The sequence below is a fragment of the Pholis gunnellus genome (genome assembly GCF_910591455.1).
Source record: "Pholis gunnellus genome assembly, chromosome: 12".
Lineage (NCBI taxonomy): Eukaryota > Metazoa > Chordata > Actinopteri > Perciformes > Pholidae > Pholis > Pholis gunnellus.
The window spans coordinates 19,511,616-19,532,655 of record NC_136539.1 but is presented as its reverse complement, the minus strand read 5'-3'; the positions used below and the strand labels follow the sequence as shown (position 1 = coordinate 19,532,655).

The 21,040-nt window shown below is 40.7% G+C and overlaps 2 protein-coding genes across 2 annotated transcripts; both read right to left on the bottom strand.

The window, feature by feature from the left end:
* Nucleotides 1-55: 55 nt before the first annotated feature.
* Nucleotides 56-4,211, bottom strand: LOC306704072 (transmembrane protein 237A-like; the record flags this gene model as incomplete). Its single annotated transcript, XM_079170283.1, has 10 exons — nt 56-123; nt 522-643; nt 769-856; nt 941-1,014; nt 1,456-1,647; nt 1,751-1,871; nt 2,927-3,081; nt 3,305-3,410; nt 3,941-4,063; nt 4,142-4,211. 10 exons carry the CDS (start codon nt 4,209-4,211, stop codon nt 56-58), a joined length of 1,119 nt encoding a protein of 372 aa, XP_079026409.1.
* A 4,979-nt stretch (nt 4,212-9,190) lies between these two features.
* Nucleotides 9,191-20,770, bottom strand: LOC306704392 (MAGUK p55 subfamily member 4-like; the record flags this gene model as incomplete). Its single annotated transcript, XM_079170712.1, has 19 exons — nt 20,654-20,770; nt 20,487-20,564; nt 19,923-20,006; nt 19,712-19,843; nt 15,131-15,212; nt 14,939-15,024; nt 14,656-14,730; nt 14,085-14,281; nt 13,704-13,762; nt 13,111-13,128; nt 12,334-12,375; nt 12,218-12,238; nt 12,090-12,128; nt 11,521-11,688; nt 11,305-11,385; nt 10,649-10,742; nt 10,326-10,434; nt 9,499-9,633; nt 9,191-9,376 (listed from the first exon to the last, which is right to left on the bottom strand). Exons 1-19 carry the CDS (start codon nt 20,762-20,764, stop codon nt 9,191-9,193), a joined length of 1,797 nt encoding a protein of 598 aa, XP_079026838.1. The 5' UTR covers nt 20,765-20,770.
* Between the last annotated feature and the right edge of the window lie 270 nt (nt 20,771-21,040).

Below are 21,040 nucleotides of genomic sequence, written 5' to 3'. Positions count from 1 at the left end.
AGATAACTGATTTAGAGTCGGACAGATGGACGGTCGGGGAGAGGTTTAAAGACTTTCAGATAGGGATGTCCAGATTCTCGTCTCCTCTCGGGAATCCCTCCACTTCCATTGTCATCAAAAACTCTGCAGAAAAAGTAGTCACTGTGTGTAGGATTTGATAACATGTTTTTTTGGCGCTATGCAATGGTAGCATCAAGCATAAATCATACATGCACACAACTAAAAAAGAATGGTCTTTACACTATTACGTGTTGCTTCAGCCTTAATGAATATGACTTAATATATGCATTCACAATAATCTGAGAGAAGCTATAATGGCACAGCTATTTACCTAGTAATTCTACAAAATGAATCAGAGCGAGGTTTCCTCTTCTCGTATTTCTATTTGTCTTTTAACACCTCTAGTGTACATGTGTTTAAGCCATCATCCATATCTTGAATTGAATTAGAGTCGATTCTATACATGTGTTTCACCAAAGATTTAACCTGACACTAAAGTGCAGCACAATATCTCCACCTACCTTCTGTGTAGTCGACGTCGGGCCGGGTGGAGACGACAGCCCAGGCCAGACCCACCAACATCGCCACCACCAGGTTCACTACGATCCACGGCCGCAGGATCTGCTGCTCTGAACCTGGAGGCCTGAAGGAGGTGAGAGTAAATACAACAGAGAACATTACGTTACAATACAATAGAATACACAATATGGTGCAGTACAAAGCAATACAGCGCAGTACAATACAGTGAAACACACTACAAGTTCTCACCATAGAGTCTCGTTGGCCGTAGGATAGAGGTTGATGCGATCGCTGGTCATTTGCTGACTGAGGGACAGGATCAGGGCTATGAAATATACTGAACACAAAGAGAAACGTTTTTTGTAACACATCATCATCATCTTCATCATCCACGTCATATTCTTCGTCTTGTCTCACTTACAGAAAGAAGCCAGAGCAGCAGGGTCCAGAGTGAGGAAGCCTCTCAGTGCCATGGAGGCTTTGGCCAGGTTCACCCTGCCGGTGAGACCAAACATGAAGCTGGTAGTCGCCGCAAATTCAACGTAATTGTACTTTACTCGAGTAATTTAATTTGAATGCAACTTTATACTTCTATGCCAGTTCAGCTCAGAGGCAAATATTGTATTTTTTTAGCACCACATTTGTCAAGTCTTTCATCATGTAGCTCCAGATGTGTTGATTTTAAAGTATTAAGTGTTCCTTAATGTGTTGTGAAAATTCTCCTACTTCTTAAGTTCAATAAACTATTCAAATGCTTCATTACAAAGCTGAAAAAAGAGCTGTTTTTCTCATAGGACAGTGGCGCTACAAACATATGATGATTTTATAGAATATGATGCATTTAGATAAAACTACCCAGCAAGTATTGGTACAATAACAAACACACACACACACACACACGCACACACACACTCACACACTCAGAGATCCACAGACCTGTCGAATGCCGACACGGTGCTGATGGCCAGCAGCAGGTACAGCAGGGACTGAGCTGGGTAGGCCAGTAGGTGATACTGCTGCAGCAGGTTGGGCAGCATGGTCATCTGCTCACCCGCCAGCACATACACAACAATGATGTTCCACACCGCGTAGCCGGCCAGGAAACCGTGAGAGAACAGACCAATCACCCTGCAGAGGGAGAACACACACACACACACACAAACACAGGACAATATGTAAAAGAGGAGTTATCTAATAGTATGTATGTGTGTGGTTGTGAGTGTGTGCGGACCTGAAGCCACTGTGGACCCTCATAGCGACGTCTCTGGTGGTCCAGATCTGTCTGGGGTCCATGTAGTCATCCATCATCTCTGAGTGTCGGAGCTGATCAACTCTCTCTGCTTGGAAACGCCCTGCACACACACACACACACACACACACACACACACACACACACACACACACACACACACACACACACGCGCGCTTTTTCATGAGATCAGCCAAAGCATGAAGTGACTAATTTTAAATTGGGTCCAAGTAAAATAAATCAAGTCCTTGCTGGTTGAAAATGAAGTCATGTATTATTGTATGAACCCTAGAACAAGCTTGTGGGTTTGCTCTTTTGAAATATATAAACATATTTGCCTGAAGCCATTACAAAATACAAACTACATGAAGTGGGACAAAATACTACAAAAGGACAGAAGAGTATGGTACTTAAAATGTAACAATCCATGGATGTTTGTTTATTCACTCCAGTTTATGTAAATTCAAATTCCCTCTTTTATAAAAAGGTTTATTCATATATTTCTGCACTGTTTTTGTAAAACAAACAAACGAATGAATAAATAAATGCCCAAATGTGTGTGTGTGCGTCCGTGACTGAGTGAGTGTGCACCTCTGTGTCCGTCTACGGCTAATCTCGCATTCTGCTGCAATATTTTGGGTTGCCAAACCCAATATTTTGGGTTGCCATGCTCAAGGTCCTCTGGTGGTTGCGGTGAGTCACACTCTCTCAAACACTTTTTATTTCCTGTTTTATACTGCCATTGACTGCCTGCTGACTCCTCACACACCTATAGTCGTAACACAGCTGAGAGCATCACGACCCCAAACCACACAGTGGGGGCCTGTGTCTCTGGGCGCAGAGTAGTGTTGTATTTTGGGCAGAACTACCAGTAAACACATTGTTAAATACTGTAAATACATGATGAGTTTCATTCTGTTTTTGGCAAGATTGTATACTTGTTTCATTCAACAACTTCAAGATGATTGTCTGAATTTATCTCCTATTGTTTTTGAGTTTGAATGTTTGTTTTACGACGCCTTACAGGCCATTGTTGTAGCAAATTGTTGGTTGTATTCACTGAATCACACAATACGGCAGTGGTCGATCTGCACTCTAAGGAGTGCACCTTTCTAGTTGTGCTTGTTGTGCACTGCCAGCCTCGTCTTTCACACTCACTGTTTCTCTCCACAAAGACTTTGCCGACCGGCTGGCTGTGTCCGTGTGGGGCGGAGAACAGGGAATGCTGGGGGATCGGGGACTGGGCGTCTGTGATGATATCGTCGTCCTCGGCTCCCAGATCACTGCTGTAGTGCTCCGGCGCCTTCGCCTTCCTGCCACGTGATTTAAGAAAGAGCGTTTTTTTTTCTCCAAAGCAACTTACATGTTTAGCCACGCTGTGTGGTTGGAGACTGAAATACCTCAACAACCATTGGATTGATTGTGATGAAATGTGGTTCAGAACTTCCCCTCAGATTGTAATAACTTTGGTGATCCTTTGACTTTTCATCTACAGCCATCATCCCTTCAACATTGTCATTAACTCATTAAACTCACTTCTTCCTTTTCGTCTTTCTGCTTACGGCAACAGTCATTTCCTCTCCGTCCACGTCGGGCTCGGCCATGTTACCGTTTGGCACGTCGGCATTCTCTGCTTCCAGATCTGAACAAAACAAAACGTCACATGAAACATGAGGTTTATTTTCAATACAAAGACAACCTTTTCCACTTTAACTAATCAATGTATCTTGCTGAAAGTCAGAACTACATGTACCTTTCTGAATAAAATCTATTTTTTAATACGACATATTCATAAGGATTCATAACGGTAAAACCCTTCAGTTCATGAAACACAGTGGATTCAGGGATTTGATTAATTTCCTTCCTTCTCATTCATTCATTTTGTCTCCATAATGTGTTTAAAGTAAACTTTAGTGTCAAAATCGGTTTTATCCATTAAAATGTAACTGAAATAGTGAAATATCTCAACAACAACTGGATGAATTAAATGTGGTCAGACATTAATGTTTCTCTATGGATGATGTAATAACCTTTTTGATCCTAAGACTTTTCATTTAACGCCATCATTAGGTAAACATTTGCCCTCTGCTGTGTTTACTTACACACACACACATGTTAATCGCAGGTTCTTAAAACAGGTGGCATGAATAACAGTTGGTCCATTGTTTCTACCTATAGTAGGCGCCCTCTTCTTTTTCTTCTTCTTCTGTGGTGCTGGATCCTGCGGCTCTGGAGTCAAAGGGTCTCTGCTGACAGAGTGGCTCCTATTGGTCATTTCCTCCATCTCCACCTCAACTGTAGAGGAACAAAATATGGTGAAATAGAATAGAAGAGAAAAGAGCGTGGTGTGGAGCTGCAGGCGTCACCTCTCACCTTCTCCCTGCTCCTCTCCTTCGATGACTTCCTTCTTCGGCTTCTTCTTCTTGCTCTTGACAGTTGGCATGGTTTCTCTGTGACAGGATCAACAGTTCAGAATGTCCCTAATGAATAAAATCAATTACCTGTATCTTTCAGCATGTAACATCCCCTTTTTTTGTGTCTATTTAGGTCAGTTAATTAACGTTTAACAGGGATCTTGAGGTGGCTGGATGGTGACGACTGTTTGAGATAATTGGATTTAGCCGGAGCTTTGAGGACAGCTGGTGGAACGAGGCTTCAGGAAACACACCACAAAGGACATTTTAACAGTTACAAAAGAGAGTTCTGCTTTGTAATCCAGTCTAAGACAGAACACTGCAGCATGTCAGTATTCTACGTTTTTAAATTATGATTTCTGCGTTCCTGTATGGCTAGCTGATATAGACATAGCCAGTTTTAGGTATGTTGATTTGAGCCTGAATTTTGAGCTGGGGATCAAACCACCAATTCTACGATTAACAGACCAAAGATAAAGCCTCACATGTTTTAACTGTGATTTATTCGTCCGGGGGAGAATGAACTTCGTTTGTCTATTTTCTAATGTGATAAAATCAGAGTTAAATTATCTTGAGAAGGGGCCAAAAACACATTTCCAGCCTTGGCTAAACAATGAAGTTGAATTGTTTTCTATTGTCTTTTATTCCATTCCTCTTAGTGAACCCTTGGCTGGTAGTAAATGTTAAAGCAAAAGTTCCATATTTTGAGAAATACACGTCGCTTTCTTGACGAGAGTAGGATGAAAAGTTTAAGACCACTCTCATGTCTGTCTTTTGAATATGAAGCTACAGCCAGCAGTCAGTTGGCTTAGCATTAAGACTGGAAACAGGGGGAAGCTAACTGGCTGTTGAATGTACCATGTGTGGTGACTATCGTCTCATGTAACTCTCAGCAAAAGAGCCAATAGGCTAATTTCTGAAACTGTCACAAGTATTTCTTTAAGTGTCTTTTTTTTGATGATATCAGTCACTGCCTTGAAAAGTACGTCCATGGGGCAGGAAGACATGTCAGTCCATGTGGTTCTTGTTTACAATCTGTAGCTGGTTCATCAGCTGACCTTACAAAGTGCGAACTGTTGCATACTGAACGCATTTCATTCGGACATACTACCTCGTCATAACATGGCACCTTGAACTGTGACCCTGTTGCTCATATATCTGCTGCCTAAAGCTTTGTGGGTCCTAATAGCCAGAAAAGCATGCTGGCCTGCATGCTGCAAAATGGGACCGGATACAGTGGGATATCCTGGTATTTGACATATTATGTATTGGGACATACTAAATGTTTTTCTGGCATGCTACATTGTATGGTAGTATGGGTATTGGAATGCACAAAGGGAGGAAGTATCTCTTGACAACGCTACATCCTCGCTGCTCCACCATCATACATTTTGATTTTGTGTTCATGTTTATTAAATGTTGTGTATCTCAGGCTCTGCATTAAATGTTCATATTCACATAACGTTGAGCACTAAAGCTGCATGAAAACACTACATAGTGCCAGCTGCATCCAACAAGGAACAGTAAAGGGTTAAAAGAAACAATTATTATACGTCTTTTCTCAGTTTTACACTCCATGATGAACTCTTTTTCTCCTTAAAAACAGAATAATAATCATCACAATCAATGTTTATCTTAATGCTAATACCACCAAAATACATACAACCTGAATGGTTAGATGCTGCACAATAAAAGACTGAATATTTTGCTTTAGATTAATTAATAAAATATGAATCAAATGAAGGATTGCTTGAATTTGCTAAATTATAACTTCACTTTGGCTCGATGCTTTTTTAAATAATTACCTTAATTAAGTATTTCTAATTGTACATCTTGTAAAAAAGATGAACAATCTCTATACCAAGCACATTTTCTATAAAGGTATTTACAGGTGTATTTCAGTGCTCACCTGTGCAGCTGACTTGGTCTGCGGCTCTGAAGAAACAGACTGTGATCAAATCAAGCTGAGGGAAAGTGTCTTAGGGTGAGCCTCAGTGCAAAATCTCACCCTCCTTCCCCTTTATTTCTATCTCTCCCGCTGTTGTTAAATCCCAAACGGTGGATTAAAGATGGCTGGTTCACTTTAACATCTTTTAAACTTGGATGGATGAATCCAAAGGGTGGGAGATAAAGTGAAGCAGATAGGACAGCTAGCTTAAAGACTCGTCGTGGGGTTTTAGAGCGGCAGGTGGATCATGTGCTGAGCCGTGACAGCCTCTAGGAGCTTTGTGGTTGGCTGATCAGCCGTGATGTCACCTGCTGGTAGTGCTCCAAAGTCGCCATGGATGCTAATAATCCCTCACTCGGCTCTCCTGCCAATCTTGTCTTCAACAGGTCCAATCACTCTCTACTCACAAATGGGAAGAATTAATAGACAGGTTTCTTTCTTTTCATTGATAATGTTTTAGCTTTTTCCCTGCAGATGAATGTTTAGACTGCATAAGGAAGGTTTTTGGTCGTGGCAAAGAAATGCTCACTGGCTGCCATGTATGAAAAACCATAAAAAAATGACTATAGAAATCTTAGTCGACTAAAACCAAAAAGACACTTAATGGGACATTAATCATGCCCTTTATACAAGACACACAATATGTACATGTACTGTAGTGGCTTTGTCTCTTCACATGACATCCTGACCTGAAGAGTTTATTAAGTAGAAGACATGTTAGCTCTGATGTTTAATAATAATAGTTATGACGCATTTTTTATAATTTATCATAGAAACATTTGAATGTCCTGCATAAATTGCTGATAATGAAGGTTTATTCCGTGACAAGCAGTTCAGTTAAAGTCAGCTTGATACGGTGGATGACTGTAAATACTTTGGCACAGATGAGTCTCAGCCGTTGGTGCTGTGGGAAAGAAATGAGCTATAACACTGTCTGAGCAGGTCTGCTGGTTCTGAGGTTAGCAGGGCGAAGTTAAAACCTTCACACCACAGAAACCAGGTCAACACATTCAATCCTATTACTTATATACACACACACGCACGCACGCACACACACTGTTAAAGGTTCTACATAATTCAGAATCACTAGATGTCGCACTAAAGCAGCAGCATCTCAAACCAAGACAAATGGGCACGAAGGCCACACAAGCTCTTGCTCTAAGTGGAGATAAAGTGATTGATTTCGGACACAACCAGAGGATTCTCTGCTCAGGACGCCATTACTCTCCTAGATCTTTACATAGTAAATAGTTGTTTGCTGCTAATGTTCAAAATATACAATTATTTTAAAGTGATTTACACATGCATGCATCAAATAAATATTTCCCAGTATATTCTGGGCAACGAGTACTGCCATTTTGGGTACTTAAAGCATATTTTGACAATTAATTCTAAACTGTGGTATTACTGCTTTTACTTAAGTACAATATCTGAGTTCTTATACAGGCGCTCTCTCTTTATATTTTTTGGTTGTTATAAAGATCATGTAGACACAATATTCCCTGTCTTATTCGCTCACTGTGTCATGTTACCTGTTGTGTTGTGTTACACTGACCACAACTTGCTGTTTGTATAGATGGCAGTTAAAGCTGAATGATGCAGCGAGAAGACGCTAATCCTCCTGTTAAATCGGCTAAACTACAGCTGTCCTGCAGAGGATTAACCTGACAACAGACAGAGAGAGAGAGAGAGAGAGCGGGGGAGACAAACACACCCACATAGTTGTATCTTGATCTTTAATTAAATAAAACCAACATGTCATGGTTTTCGTAAAGCTGCCAGTCTTTGATGATCAAGTCTTTTCAGAAGGTTTAGACTGAAAAATAACCAGCATAGAGTTTCAAAGATAGAAACTTCAAGACTGGTTGAGTTAAACTGTAGTCAAGTGCTGTGGATCAGTTAATGGGAGCTTTGTAGTGAGTTTCAGCTCATTATTTATCTATCCGACCCACAACTTTACTGTTCCGGTTCACTCTCACCGCTCTCATGGCGTCGTTTGCAGGGAAGAAGCAGTAAAAACCTGTCGTACACTTCACCTGCTCAGCAGCAAACGGCAGACAGACACAGTTAAGAGACTAGCTTGTGAACAGATATTTCCCTAAGGAGCTAGTGGAGACCAAAAACAGAGCTAAAAGAGAGTGAATATTTGACTCGCATTCCTCAGGTGGACACAAACACCATTCAAAATGAATGATCATGTTGCTCCATGAGTGCTGGATGTGCAAATAAAAATCAGTTTGCTTACAAGTTCAAAAGATTAAAGAAATGTCCAGAAAAACTAATAAAAACCTATAAATTAACCTATTAATCATCTCACAACCCCTCATGTAACATGTCACTAGTTCTACAAGATCCCCTGGACAGATAGAAGGAAATCCTTTGTAAAACATCAGAGTTAGGTTTACGGGTGAGGTGCCACAGCAGTTAGTGAGGCTTGTCTACTTAAACCTACAACACAAACCCATCTATAAAGAGTTCATAATTAAAATACATTTGATAATTTAAGATACTGACGTAAATAGTATCAAAACCAATACAAATTAACTTTAAAGTGCAGCTTTTAACAAAAGACATGAGGTAACGTGAGACGACAGTCGTCCTTTATTCTTATTATTCAAGCTAGCTAGTAGGTTACAGAGTCTGCTATCCTGCCAATGTCGAGAATGAATAAAAAGAGAATGTAGAGGTCGTTATTCAGTTAGCGAGTGCTCTGAAAAACATGCTTCACACCGTAATTCCTCCCTGAGAAATATTTGCATAACTAAAATTATAAATACTATCTGAGAAGTTTGGTGCAAATTCCAAAGACGAAAAAACAAATACGAATTCTCTTCACGCAGTCTCCTCTCCATCATGTCATCACATCCTTCTTCTTCTCATCTGACTCCATATCCAGGTCTTTTCTCTTCTCCCAATTCATCTTTAATCTCCTCCCCAGTTCTTTGTATTTCACTCAGTGTGGTCCCCTTTTATCCAACACGTCTCCACTTTATTTTATTTTCACATCCTCACTCGTAGTTTTTCCATCCCATAATCTTCCAACATCTCCCCTCTCCTCTTTTACTCCTCCGTCCGGCTCCAGCTGACAGGTATCCACTGTGGTTCGTTCTGTGCCTCCTGGATGATGGAGCAGAGCTGCATGCAGGCGTGCTGCAGGTCGTCGTTCACCAGCATGCTGTCGAAAAACTGTTTGTACTTGGCCTCTATCAGCCGGGAGAACTCCTCCATCTCCACAAAGTCCTCCTCCTGCAGAAGCAGAAACATGACGGCTACATTTTTTTTAGCATTTTCACTTCTTTCTTTCTGCACTTGGTGCCGTTACATGAAATATTTGTGTTGTTGTGCTTTCATTTTGTCGGAGCTCTTACTGTGAACGCTCTGTTGATGGAGCAGTTGGTGATGATTCTGGCGTCTCTCCGTGTTTGTCTCAGTCTGTCTGGACCGGGAGCTTTGATGAAGATCACGTAGGGCTTCAGTTTCCTCGTCCTCAGAGGCTGGATGCTCTGACGACAAAACCAACATATCTGGGATTACCAGTGTGTTAATTCACCGCTAACAATAGTCCCCAACAAATGCACTATTTCCTCCCGTTTGTTTGATAAAAACTACAGTGACCAGCTGTTTTAGGAAATTACTGAGACTTTATTTTAAACACGAAGTTATACATTCGTGTTTTAACGATTGACGTCTTCAATATGAACCGATGGGCTTGGAGCTGAGAGCGACAGACAGGAGGTCAGACAGTACTGAGAGACGGACTAATGCGTTGTTGGCTTCTTTTCATGTGATTGTTTGACAGTAAGGAAATATAGAATAACCTAAAAAAACGTAATTTTCAGAAACATGCATACATGTAATCTGACCTCTGACACTTCGACATGCAGACATGAGGAGCCAGGGATTAACAATACGTCCATAGTATGTGTGTGTGTCTTGATAGTTTGGTTACTGAAATAAATCCAAAGTGGCAGAAAGGAGAAAATGCCACGTTGCCCCACCGCTGGGAGGCAGCTTGGCCGGGACTAGAGCATAGGGCAGCTCCTGGAGATGTACCCCCAGTAGCAGACGAGACGAAGGTGCACATGGTTTTCCCGTTTCTGACACCTTGGATTTAGTCCAAATAATCAAACTATCAATGCGTAAACTAATTAAGTGGATCAATGATATCAACGACGGGCTTCTCAATGAAACTCACATGCGGTTCAACATCGAGGATGCACATCCGTCCTTGTTTAAGCACCTCATCAATAGCATCAGTGCTAGTCCCATACAGGTGGCCCTTATACTCCCCATACTCCACAAACCTGAACACACGTCAACAAACACAGGGCAGAGGTACAAATACAGATCAGAAAAGCTAGAAATGAATAATAACGAAAAGTAAATCAAATTCAATTGAGTAGCAAATATACATTTAACCTGAAGTAAAATAGACTCCAAAGACTGTGCCTCCAAATCATGTGTACAGTCAAATACAGAAATCATGTCAAAAGAAAAGAAAAGTTAGGAGAAGCCCACCTGTGGTTACAAACCATGTACTCAAACAGCTCTTTGGTGACAGAGTGGTACTCTCTTCCTGTCTGCTCCCCTGCTCTGATTGGACGAGTGGTGTCTGGAGGAACAGGGCGACAGACAATCAAAACCAGTGCATTAATATTTACTTTATATGTTTTTTAGTATATTTTTCTTCATGTAGAACTCAAGATTATGAACCATTAAATCCTTGCTCTTCTGTTATGATGTCATATTCTTATAAGAACATAATAAAACACCAAAACATTGTGACCTGGCACCATGAGGGTTATAGCAATACTTGTTGGTTTATTAAATTCATTTAGCTGCTAACATGACTGAAGACTTAGACTTGCTGTTATGTATTTATGTGTGCAAACTAAAACATACATTTTGTCCTAGAAAATCAAAAAATGTGTCTTTGATTTTAAAGTAACTTTTATCTTCTTTTCTTTAATTCCATGATCTTTTACTTATCACACAACATTCCATGTGAGCATTGTGAATGATGCAAAATATGAAAACACATTATAATTGCTTTTATGTCTTTTCTATCATTGTAGGTTCCTTCCTGTCACCATGTCGCACACAAAGTAAAACAGTAAACTCATAATTGTGGAGACACTTTATATGAATATGTTGGATTTGTGGAGGGCACATACGAGGTACGGGCCCCTGGAAGGTTGAAGGGTTCAGTTTGATGAGTCTTTTCCTCAGTTCATTCACTCCAACTCTTGTAGCACCTGGACATGTGGAAATATATCGTATATACAGTTAATATTGTAGAGGAATGGAAAATTAAAGAGGAACATACTGGGAGAGAAAATAATCGGAGCTTTCAACAAAACAAAATGATAATTTGAAGATTCCTGTCTCACCGATAAGGATGATGAGGCGGTGGTTCTCCTGCGGAAGGCGCTGGTACAATGCCACCTCCTCATAGGGGGTGGACAGGGCACTACTGTTGGGTGAGCAGGAGCTGCAGGACTGTCGTCTCTTCCTGAAGGACGTCCTCCTCCAGAGACGGAAACTCTGCCGGAAACCAGCTGGCGAACACAATTAATTTGTTCACTTATTGTATCTGTGACACAGTGAGAGTATTTCTCATGAATTAAACTGCTGACAAAGTCTCCCAGGGATTAAGTGGAGAGATGAATATACATTTAAACATCAATACTGTATATACAGAATCATATATACAGAATAGAGAATATACAGAATAAATATATAATTGGGAAATTCAAGTAACTTTTGACTTTCTCAATAATTATCCAAGATCAAGTTATTCCCCTAACCGTAACCAGGAGCAGTGAGTGCACAACCATAAAGAAGTTCAATCAAGTTTTAGCTGCTACGAAATGAATAAAACAAGTTATCAGCAAACATTTTTTCTTATTTGTGTATAAACTGAGAAACAAACGAAACAAATTAACTAATTGTGTCTTACCCAGGTAGATTCCATCAGTAATATCAGAGTCAGCCTTATCTGAAGGAAGAAAACATAAAAAGTCTTCACTCACTTCAACTGTTAACGCAGACAACCATTGCACTGTAATGCCCTAAATAAACACCTACCAAAGTGTATTTCTTCCAGCTCTGTGGAGATGAGGAAAACAGAAGATGATGATTAATTTCAGTCTATATAAAACGTCAAGTATCATATATTCATCATTGTGTCAGACATGTTGTACCTGTTACGGTGCGTTTGTCATCAGAATGTATTTGATTATTCTCTGGAATATAAAAAAAAGGTACTTTTTAAAGTCAGAGCTTGTTTCCACAAAGTCACAGTAACTCTAACACTGTGTGATAAAAAAGGTTTTGGTGTAATGACCAGCAGAAATATGAAGAGGTAACATTCCTGATGATGTTTTTAACTGTTAGACACAAGGCGTCTAAATAAAAAAGGCAACGTTAATGTTTCTTAGTTGAGGTTAAATCACAAAAAACTTGGGAACTTTCCCTTGAGCTGCTTCTTAATTGTTGCCACACATGAATGTGTCACCTCACCCGAGGCAGTACTGCAGTTTTAGTGTAAGAACAACTCTGGTTGTGGGTACTGTGTGTATGTGTACTGCTTGTCTTGTACATTTGAGTTTAATAGCTCACATCGTATCGTATGTGGTGCTGAAACAAAACTTAAAGGGAATATACGTATATATATACATCATATGAATCAGCAGCTGAATAATATTTATTATTACACTAATAAAAAGGACATTATTTTGTCATTTAATTAACTTGTCAACATTTCCCTTCCACGGATAAATAAATATAAACCAAGCTTTAACACTTGCACACAGTCATATATAGATACAGCTACTTTCCTCACCATTCATACCACATTACACACATCATCAATAATAAACCTACTGACGTCACACGAACAGACAAACTATTGGATTTAAATGTTTGAATTAAAATAAAAAAACTGACACAATGAGTGAACAATAAGCTGTCTCACCCACCGTTACCATCCAGAGTCACTGAGGACAGACAGAAGAGAAACGTTGTCAAAAGCGTTTCTTGTTGTTTTTAAGTCACTTTCACAACATGTTCAGAGGCTGTATGGAGATTAACACCAGTCTGTACTCATGTTCATGCATTGTGAGCTTGATTTTATTATGTGTGAGTGATGTTATAGTCTGTATGTGCTTTTAAATGCTAGTGCTTCTGTGTTGTATGTTTGAACTCGTGTTCAACAATGCAGCACAATGTATTTTATAGTGCATGCATCTATTAATGTTAATATTACTTTGCATGTCTAGTATTTTGTGCTGCATGTTTTAATAAGTACCTGATGTTCACACCAACTATCTCTTTGTAAACTATTTCAATAACTTTTAAATCTTGTTATCGTATAATCTTCATAAAATGTTGTTATTAAATATTCTATATAGCAGGACAACTTTGTAATGTCTGTCCAGGGATCACCGATGCAAAACATCGCTGCAGCATTTAAAGTTAAATAAACCATACCTAACCCAGTTACTACTGCTACACATTGCTGTAGATGCAAACAATATACATAAATGTTGAGATAATAATGATGAGTGCTTACAGGGTCGGATGCAGGTATGAACCTGTAATGGCTGACACCACCACTGTTCCCTCTGTTTACTGCAGAGAGAGATGATAAATGTCCATTTCTTCCTTTTGTACTATGTTTATATACTTAGTTCTTTCGTATTGTATTATTCATTTTACATTTTGAACATTAGAGTGTGTTGTATGGAGGGAGTTCCAACTGCATTTCATTTCATGTTAATGACATCAAAGATGAACCTTGAAAGCATATTACAGACATCTTACAGTTTGTATAGTGTATGGTATTTCTATTAAATCTGTTAAAAGATGCTACAACATTAGTATGGCCCTTTAAGATTTGTTGGGAATGACGAAACACATGTGAGGTTCACATTCAGGGTGTGTGAGGTGTCACCTCTTCAGCATGCTGGCAGAGGGAATCAGACCAGCGCAGGATGCAGAGCAGGGCAGCTTCCTGGCCTGCCACCAGTGTCCGTCCGACTGGTCGACCACCTCCAGCACGTCTCCTCGGCTGAACGCCATCCCTGCATCAGGACAGGGGATGGAGGAGTCCTGCAAGGGGGAGTAGTCCACCAATGCCCTCATACACACCTGACGGACACAGAGAGAGGAATTTAAAGGAAATCTCCCACATTTAAACATCCTCTCACAGGTCTTGTCAATTCCGATGTTTATGTGTTGTTAGCGGTTCCATCAAAGAGACATTACACCTCCAAACTTCTCCCATGGTTTCATTCAAATAAAAGCTTGAGGTCCAAAGAGGGGGAATCATTTAATTTGTCATAATGTAACATAGAATGACATATCAGTCACTTAAGTTAATACTTATTTACTCTTACTCAAGTAGTCAAAACAAGTATTTTTACATTAATATATTTGTACTGTTAGTAAAGGTGAGTATTTCTTCCACCACTGGCAGAGAGACAGAATCAACCATCTGAGGATGTTTGCTGGATGTTTCTTACCGACGTCTGTCTGCTGCTGCTGCTCTGAGCTTTTTCAGGAATGACTTTGAACAGGATTGTTCCCTGGGAATTGATCTGCAAATACAACAAATACTAGTAAATAACTGATCAATTGTTTTAATAATCAGATTATGATCACAACTATGAGCACCTGCAGTCACAAAACCACACAGGACCTATTCCTTATTCGATTTTCTAAATAATTAATTTGTTCAATACGCATGTCATTTCCTGCCTTTATTTTGTTATATTTAAGTATTTATTTCCCCCTCAGGTGTCCTACCAGTATCTGGATGACCTGTTCTGGCTCCAGACCCACCACAGGGTTTCCGTTGACCTCCACTAACAGATCACCAGGATGGAGAAGTCCTGGGACACATACAAATTAAACCATGGTATTGCACATTCTCACCATGTTGAATACATTATTTACTCTCTGGTATTGTATGTTATATTTAATACATATTTATCTCACTGCTGCGGTCGGCCAGTCCTCCATGAATCACCCTGGCGATGTAGATCTCTCCCGTCTCCTCGTCCCTCCTTATCGTCGCCCCCTGACATAAAGACAGTTATCTCAAATTTAACATCAATGGTTACATTAGCAGTAACTATCAGCACTGTATAAATAGAGAGGAGTATAACTGGGGAAAGATACAAATGGAAGATGGGATGAAAGCAACTGATGATTGAACCTCTTAAAGCATGAGCTGAGGCAAGGAAATGCGTTGGTCTTTGGTTTATGCCAATTCAATTTATCAAATAATTTCACAGTGTAGTATTAGTGATTTTACTTAAATAAAGGATCTGGAAACTTCTTCCACCACTGGCAAAGATATACTAGAATCTAAGCATGTATATGCTAAATGCAAACATCAGCATGCTAACATGTTGATGTTTAGCAGGTATAATTGTATAATAACCTTCTGATGCTGCCATTAAAAGAGTGAAACTGATTTAGTATTACCATATAACGAATCATGATAGACTGTTCAGAATCGATGCAGCAGAACCAGAGATATCAGTTTTTTTTTCATTTCCCACATTTTAATTTTTTGTCTAAACCTGGTGCCTAAATTACCCACAATGCAAAGTCTAATCTGACAGTGGTGTAGTAGAGTGTTACATGTTATGCTTGCAGCGGCTAAAGTACTCTGAAGCCTCCAGCCTGCAGCAGAGATGAACAGTGGGCTTTTTTTCTCACTCCACACCTACAGATTTTTTAAATATGCAAACTTAGTATTCAGACCCAACTGACGCTGACTCAAGTGACATAACTTGAGGACATTTATCAGATTCACACAGCTCCCACTAAAGACTTTCTATTACTTAAAAAAACGTGTGCAGCAGAATCCCCAACACCTGTTAACACACTGATCTGTGGTGTTCAACTTGATGATGACACCCATATTTACCTTTCTCTGTCACTAAGCAACTACTGTTCCAGTTGATTTGTGCATCAAACCACTCATCGTTTGATGGGCCTGGACTTCCTTCAACTAATTAGAGCCAAATTACGATAAGAAAGGCTAAGACGAACATATGGTCTGACAAGAGCAACTGCAATGAATACCATGAGGCGATGACGGTGGTCACAGTTTTAAGTATAGCTGAATGGAATAGGAGATGTAATTTTTTTCTACCTTCAAATATTTTGTTTTCCCCCCTTCCAATCCAGAGATGAAAAAACTGTCTCTCAAAAGTGTTTGTTGTTCGAGTCAGTCTGCTTCTGGTACTTTGTTCCTTAAACTGATAGTTGGGATCCAAATTCTGATGTAGATTTACATTAAAAAGAAGAAGTAGAGATATCTTAATCCGTTTCAGAGTCTATTTTCAACACAACAGCAGACAAGGAGAGGAGACGGTTCGTTTTCAGGGCCTACTTTTTCTTTTTCTTCTTCTTGGTTGTCAAGCACCCTGTCCTGTGACAGTCTTGTTGGTCCTCCAGAGGAGCTCTAGAGACTGCTCCATTGTTGAGCCTCACTTGTCCGTTACTACCACTACGACCTGCCCTTTGGGTGGCACCAGAGGTCACCACCGTCCTCTTGGAGCCTCCGTTCATTCCTTTTGGACATTCCAAAACATTCCTCGATGTTGCGAAGCCGTCTGCACAGGAACTGACAGACGTAGATGAAGACGAGGAAGAGCAAGAAGAGGAGGACGAGAGGTGTCGTGGGTAAGGTGTGGGAGGTTTGCGGACCTCTTTCGGAGACATTGAGGAGACTCTTGGAGGAGGTGGGGGAGGAGTGCGCTGTTTGGGCCTGCATGGAGGTAACACCTCTGTGTGTTTGCTGGCCACAATGAGCCCTTGGAGCTTGTCGACCACCTCAGCCAGCAGATTGAGCGCCTGGGCATTCTCTTCCACACTGTCAGTGATCATCTCTGTCGCCGCCACCATCTTCTGGCCAAGATGGCGGACGTCTTGAGTGCCATGCTCAATGCTAGTGGCCACCGTCTGGACGGTGGACCTGAGTTCCTCTATGCTGCACTGTTTGGTGAGCTCACGTTGTTGACAGAGTTTTGGTTGCTCCTGCTCGTTTCGTGTCTGTTGTGGTTGCTTCTGGCGTCCATTGTGACGAGAAGCAGTAGAGTATTGGGTCACTGAGGGACGACTTAGAGGGTCTTCTTGGAGTTTGCTATGAGATCCAGTTTGACACACATGTTGCCTGCCAGGGGTCGGGAGAGTACTAACCCCCTGCTGCCGAGTGGAGCGATGAAGTGCAGGACTAGAAGGTGCTGTGTGGGCTCTAAGTGGGTTCATCCCAGTACAAGAGGGTCTCCTGCCGGGTGTAGGGATGTTCCTCGAGTGTCCCCCTGTAGCCCCCTTTTTGTAAAAGATGGGGGAGTTGGGAAAGCTCAGACTGTAAACTGGGACTGGAGAAGGAGGGTAGGCGTAGTCGTCACTGCTCCCTCCGTTAGAGGCACCGTCTCCCTCGTTCTGATTGGGTTTTTCTAAAAATGGACCTCCATGTTGGGTGGTGGATGAAGACAAGAAAGAAAGCGACGACAGAAATGTAAAATATACATTATTGAAAGAGAACAGCAGTGCAGGAACAAGAAAAAAAAGGAGCCAAAGGATGGTAAGATGAAAGAGACGGATGATGACTTGATGATGATTGATGAACGGTGAGGATCATAAAGCATGTTTGTGAGGTACACAATGGATGAACTTATAGATGAACTGGTTGCTGCCTTTCAACACATTTTCTGGATGAGCCAAAGATGGTCTTTCCGACAAAGGAATGTACAAATGCCGAGATGGATGAATGAATGAAGGGATGAACCGAATCATGTATGGTGTTTGTGAAAATATTGTGCCCATATTTATCAAGCATCATCATAGGAAACCTGTCCTTTTTCTGGGTGATATTTAGGAGAGCTCCACAGGCGTCCTAACCTGTTGGGAGCAGCCAGGAGAGCTTATGAGCTTAATAAAAGATACTGTTTCAGCAAAGATTGAACAATGTTTTGATGAGCCTTGTGCAGGATGCAAAAGAGAGCGTGATCTCCGCAAAAACTGAGCTCCTCACAACCACACAGAGATACAGTCACAATACTACAACACGTCATCATAAGTTGTACTGAGAGTCGTGCTCTGAGTTTTTAGTCCTCTGTTAACTCTCAGCGTGATTCCTGATAAATACGCCTCCTGCTGGATGAATTGTTTATTCCCTGTTACTAATATGGTGATCGGTCGTCTTGAGTGAATGAAAAAATGGACGGATGATTGATGATTGCATTGATTGACAGTCCTCCTCCTCTTACCAGGGCAGGAGGCCGGGCTAAAGACAGAAGGAGCTGATTGGTTGAGCCCTTTCTTCCAAAGCGCTGCGGTTTGTGGATGCAAACAGCAGCTTCCCGTTGACTCGTAGCGGGGGAGAAAAGGACGTGGCTGTCCTCCCCTAGGGAGGGGCAAAGGCCTGGCTTCACTTTCAGTTGCTCTGAGCTCCTCCCCCGACCACGCCCTCCTTGCAGGGACGAGACGGTCCAACGTGAGGCGACGGAGGCTGCTCCAACGACTACGACTTGGAGCCACTCGTACTCCGTCTCCTACACTGCCTCTGCGCTCTTCTCCGTTCTTGGTGAACAGAAGATAATGAAAGATCTCTTCTGATAGCTTGAAATCAACTAATTATCTGTGAGGCATTTACAGATCAATACTTCTATCAACTCTCAGCCTAGACGTTATATTTACTAGGGGTGTCAGAATTTATACATTTATAAAGAAGACTGAAAATCAAAAAAAACAGTTGTCAGGGCATAAAAACAATGATCTGCTGATCTCTACGAATCAAGATTTGATCATCTAACAATGAGAGCTGAACAAGAATCGTGCACAACAACTTAGAATCCAATAATATACTACATTATTCTGAAATCAGCCATTCTTCATAATGAGTCCTTTTACTGATTGTACTTTATGTATGTTCTTATCATAATACTTTGGCACTCTTACAAAAGTAAGAGTTTCAATGTTTTAGTTAAGTAAAATATCTGAATACTTCTGAAGTTTTTAAATCAATGTGGTGCAGTAAAAGTACATTATTTCCCTCAGAGATTTAGTGTAGTAGAAGTATAAAGGAGCAGAAAATCAAGTACAGTATAAGTACCTCAAAGTTCTTAAGTAAACAAACTTATTAATCTTCCCAAGAAAAACCTAAGAAAGTGGGTTGAATGATTAATATGAATGATTAATATTAGTTCACCAAATTATTATTTCAGACAGAATAATGGTCTATAATGCTTCACTGACAACCAGATTTATTTATTTAGGGAGGAATAAATGAGATATTTAGATTTCAGGTTTGAACTGTTTCAGCATTTTATAACTTCTCTTGTAAAACTGGTGGAAATTGAACATAACAGACAATTTGTCTCAGGCTTTGTGTTAACTGCACCAGTTACACCAGGATCTCACGTCCCTTCAAACAAAAGCTTATACCATCAGAACAACTTACCACTATTAAGTTACTATAATCATAGGGTCTTTATTTGCAACCAGATCCTTATGAAACTAGAGTAAAAAACTACAATTGGAGAAAAGCTTATGTCTCACCAGCGGCTGGTTGTTCTTCACCAGACAAACGATCCTCATGGCCTCCTCGCCCTCGGGCATCTCATCAGGCAGAGGCGGTAAAACAGGTCCATAGTCTGACTGGGCCACACTGTCGTGAGATGATAGGAGGGCCTGAGAGACAGGTAAACGTGTGTTATAACAGAGCACCGAGCACAAGTTCTGCAAGAGCTTGTGCATGAGAGACACACACCTGGATGTGTGGTGAGCTGAGGAGGCTGTAGAGCTCTCTGGCTTCAGCTGAGGGATGGTGGACCTCCTGTATTGTAGAAATGATCTGTTGGACGGACAAAGAGACAGAAAGACAGATACATAGTCAGACAGGAATACAGATGACACTCCAGAAGATCAGATGTAATCTGTAAGGCCTCTATTTTCTTAAAATGAATAAGATTAAGAAGATGAGCTCAAACGTTGGTGATGGTGTTGGGTATGAACAAGGACATGTTCCTACTGATGTCAAAGTAGTGCTGTTTTTAGGGGCTTTTCTTTTTTCGGTAAAGCCCTCTATAACCTGGTTAAGAAAAGTACTTTATAAATGAAGTTCATGATTATGATTATGACTATCATTATTATTATTATTGTTATTATTATTATCATTATTATACATGCATAATTTCTGAAGACACATTTTCTGCATTGCCCTTCTTTCTGTTGGACAGAAACATGAACATATTTATTCTAGTGTGTTCACGATACATACTGACACTTATCTAGGTGTGTGTGTGTGTGTGTGTGTGTGTGTGTGTGCATCAACCTCATGTGAGAGTCCTGAGGCATAAGGCAGAAGGGGTGAGGGTGTGGACATCTCGAACTGCAACAGGCACTCATAAATCTAGAGCAACAAAACAGGAAATGAGGTCATTGTTCGACATGTCCATGGTGTGTCTGCTTTAGTGCACGGTTCTCTGAGTCATGTCGTACCTTCAGTAGAGCATGCAGCCACGGTGCACTCAGCAGTTCATGCAGAACTTCAGCACCAAAAATGTTTCTGCTGACCGCGTGACTGACGTCCTCCACCACACTGGACAGCATCTCACTGACACCTGCACACACACACACACACACACACACACACACACACACACACACACACACAAAATTAGTACTTTTACTTTTCATGCTTTAAGTACATTTAGCTTATCATACTTACATACCTTAACTTTGGTAAGGTGTTGAATGTTTACTTTTATTTTAAGTAGAGTATTTTCACAGTGTGGTAATAGTACTGACACTTAAGTAAAGGATCTGAATACTTCTTCCACCACTGGTTATGTCATGCATTATTTCAGATTATAAATGTATGAATAT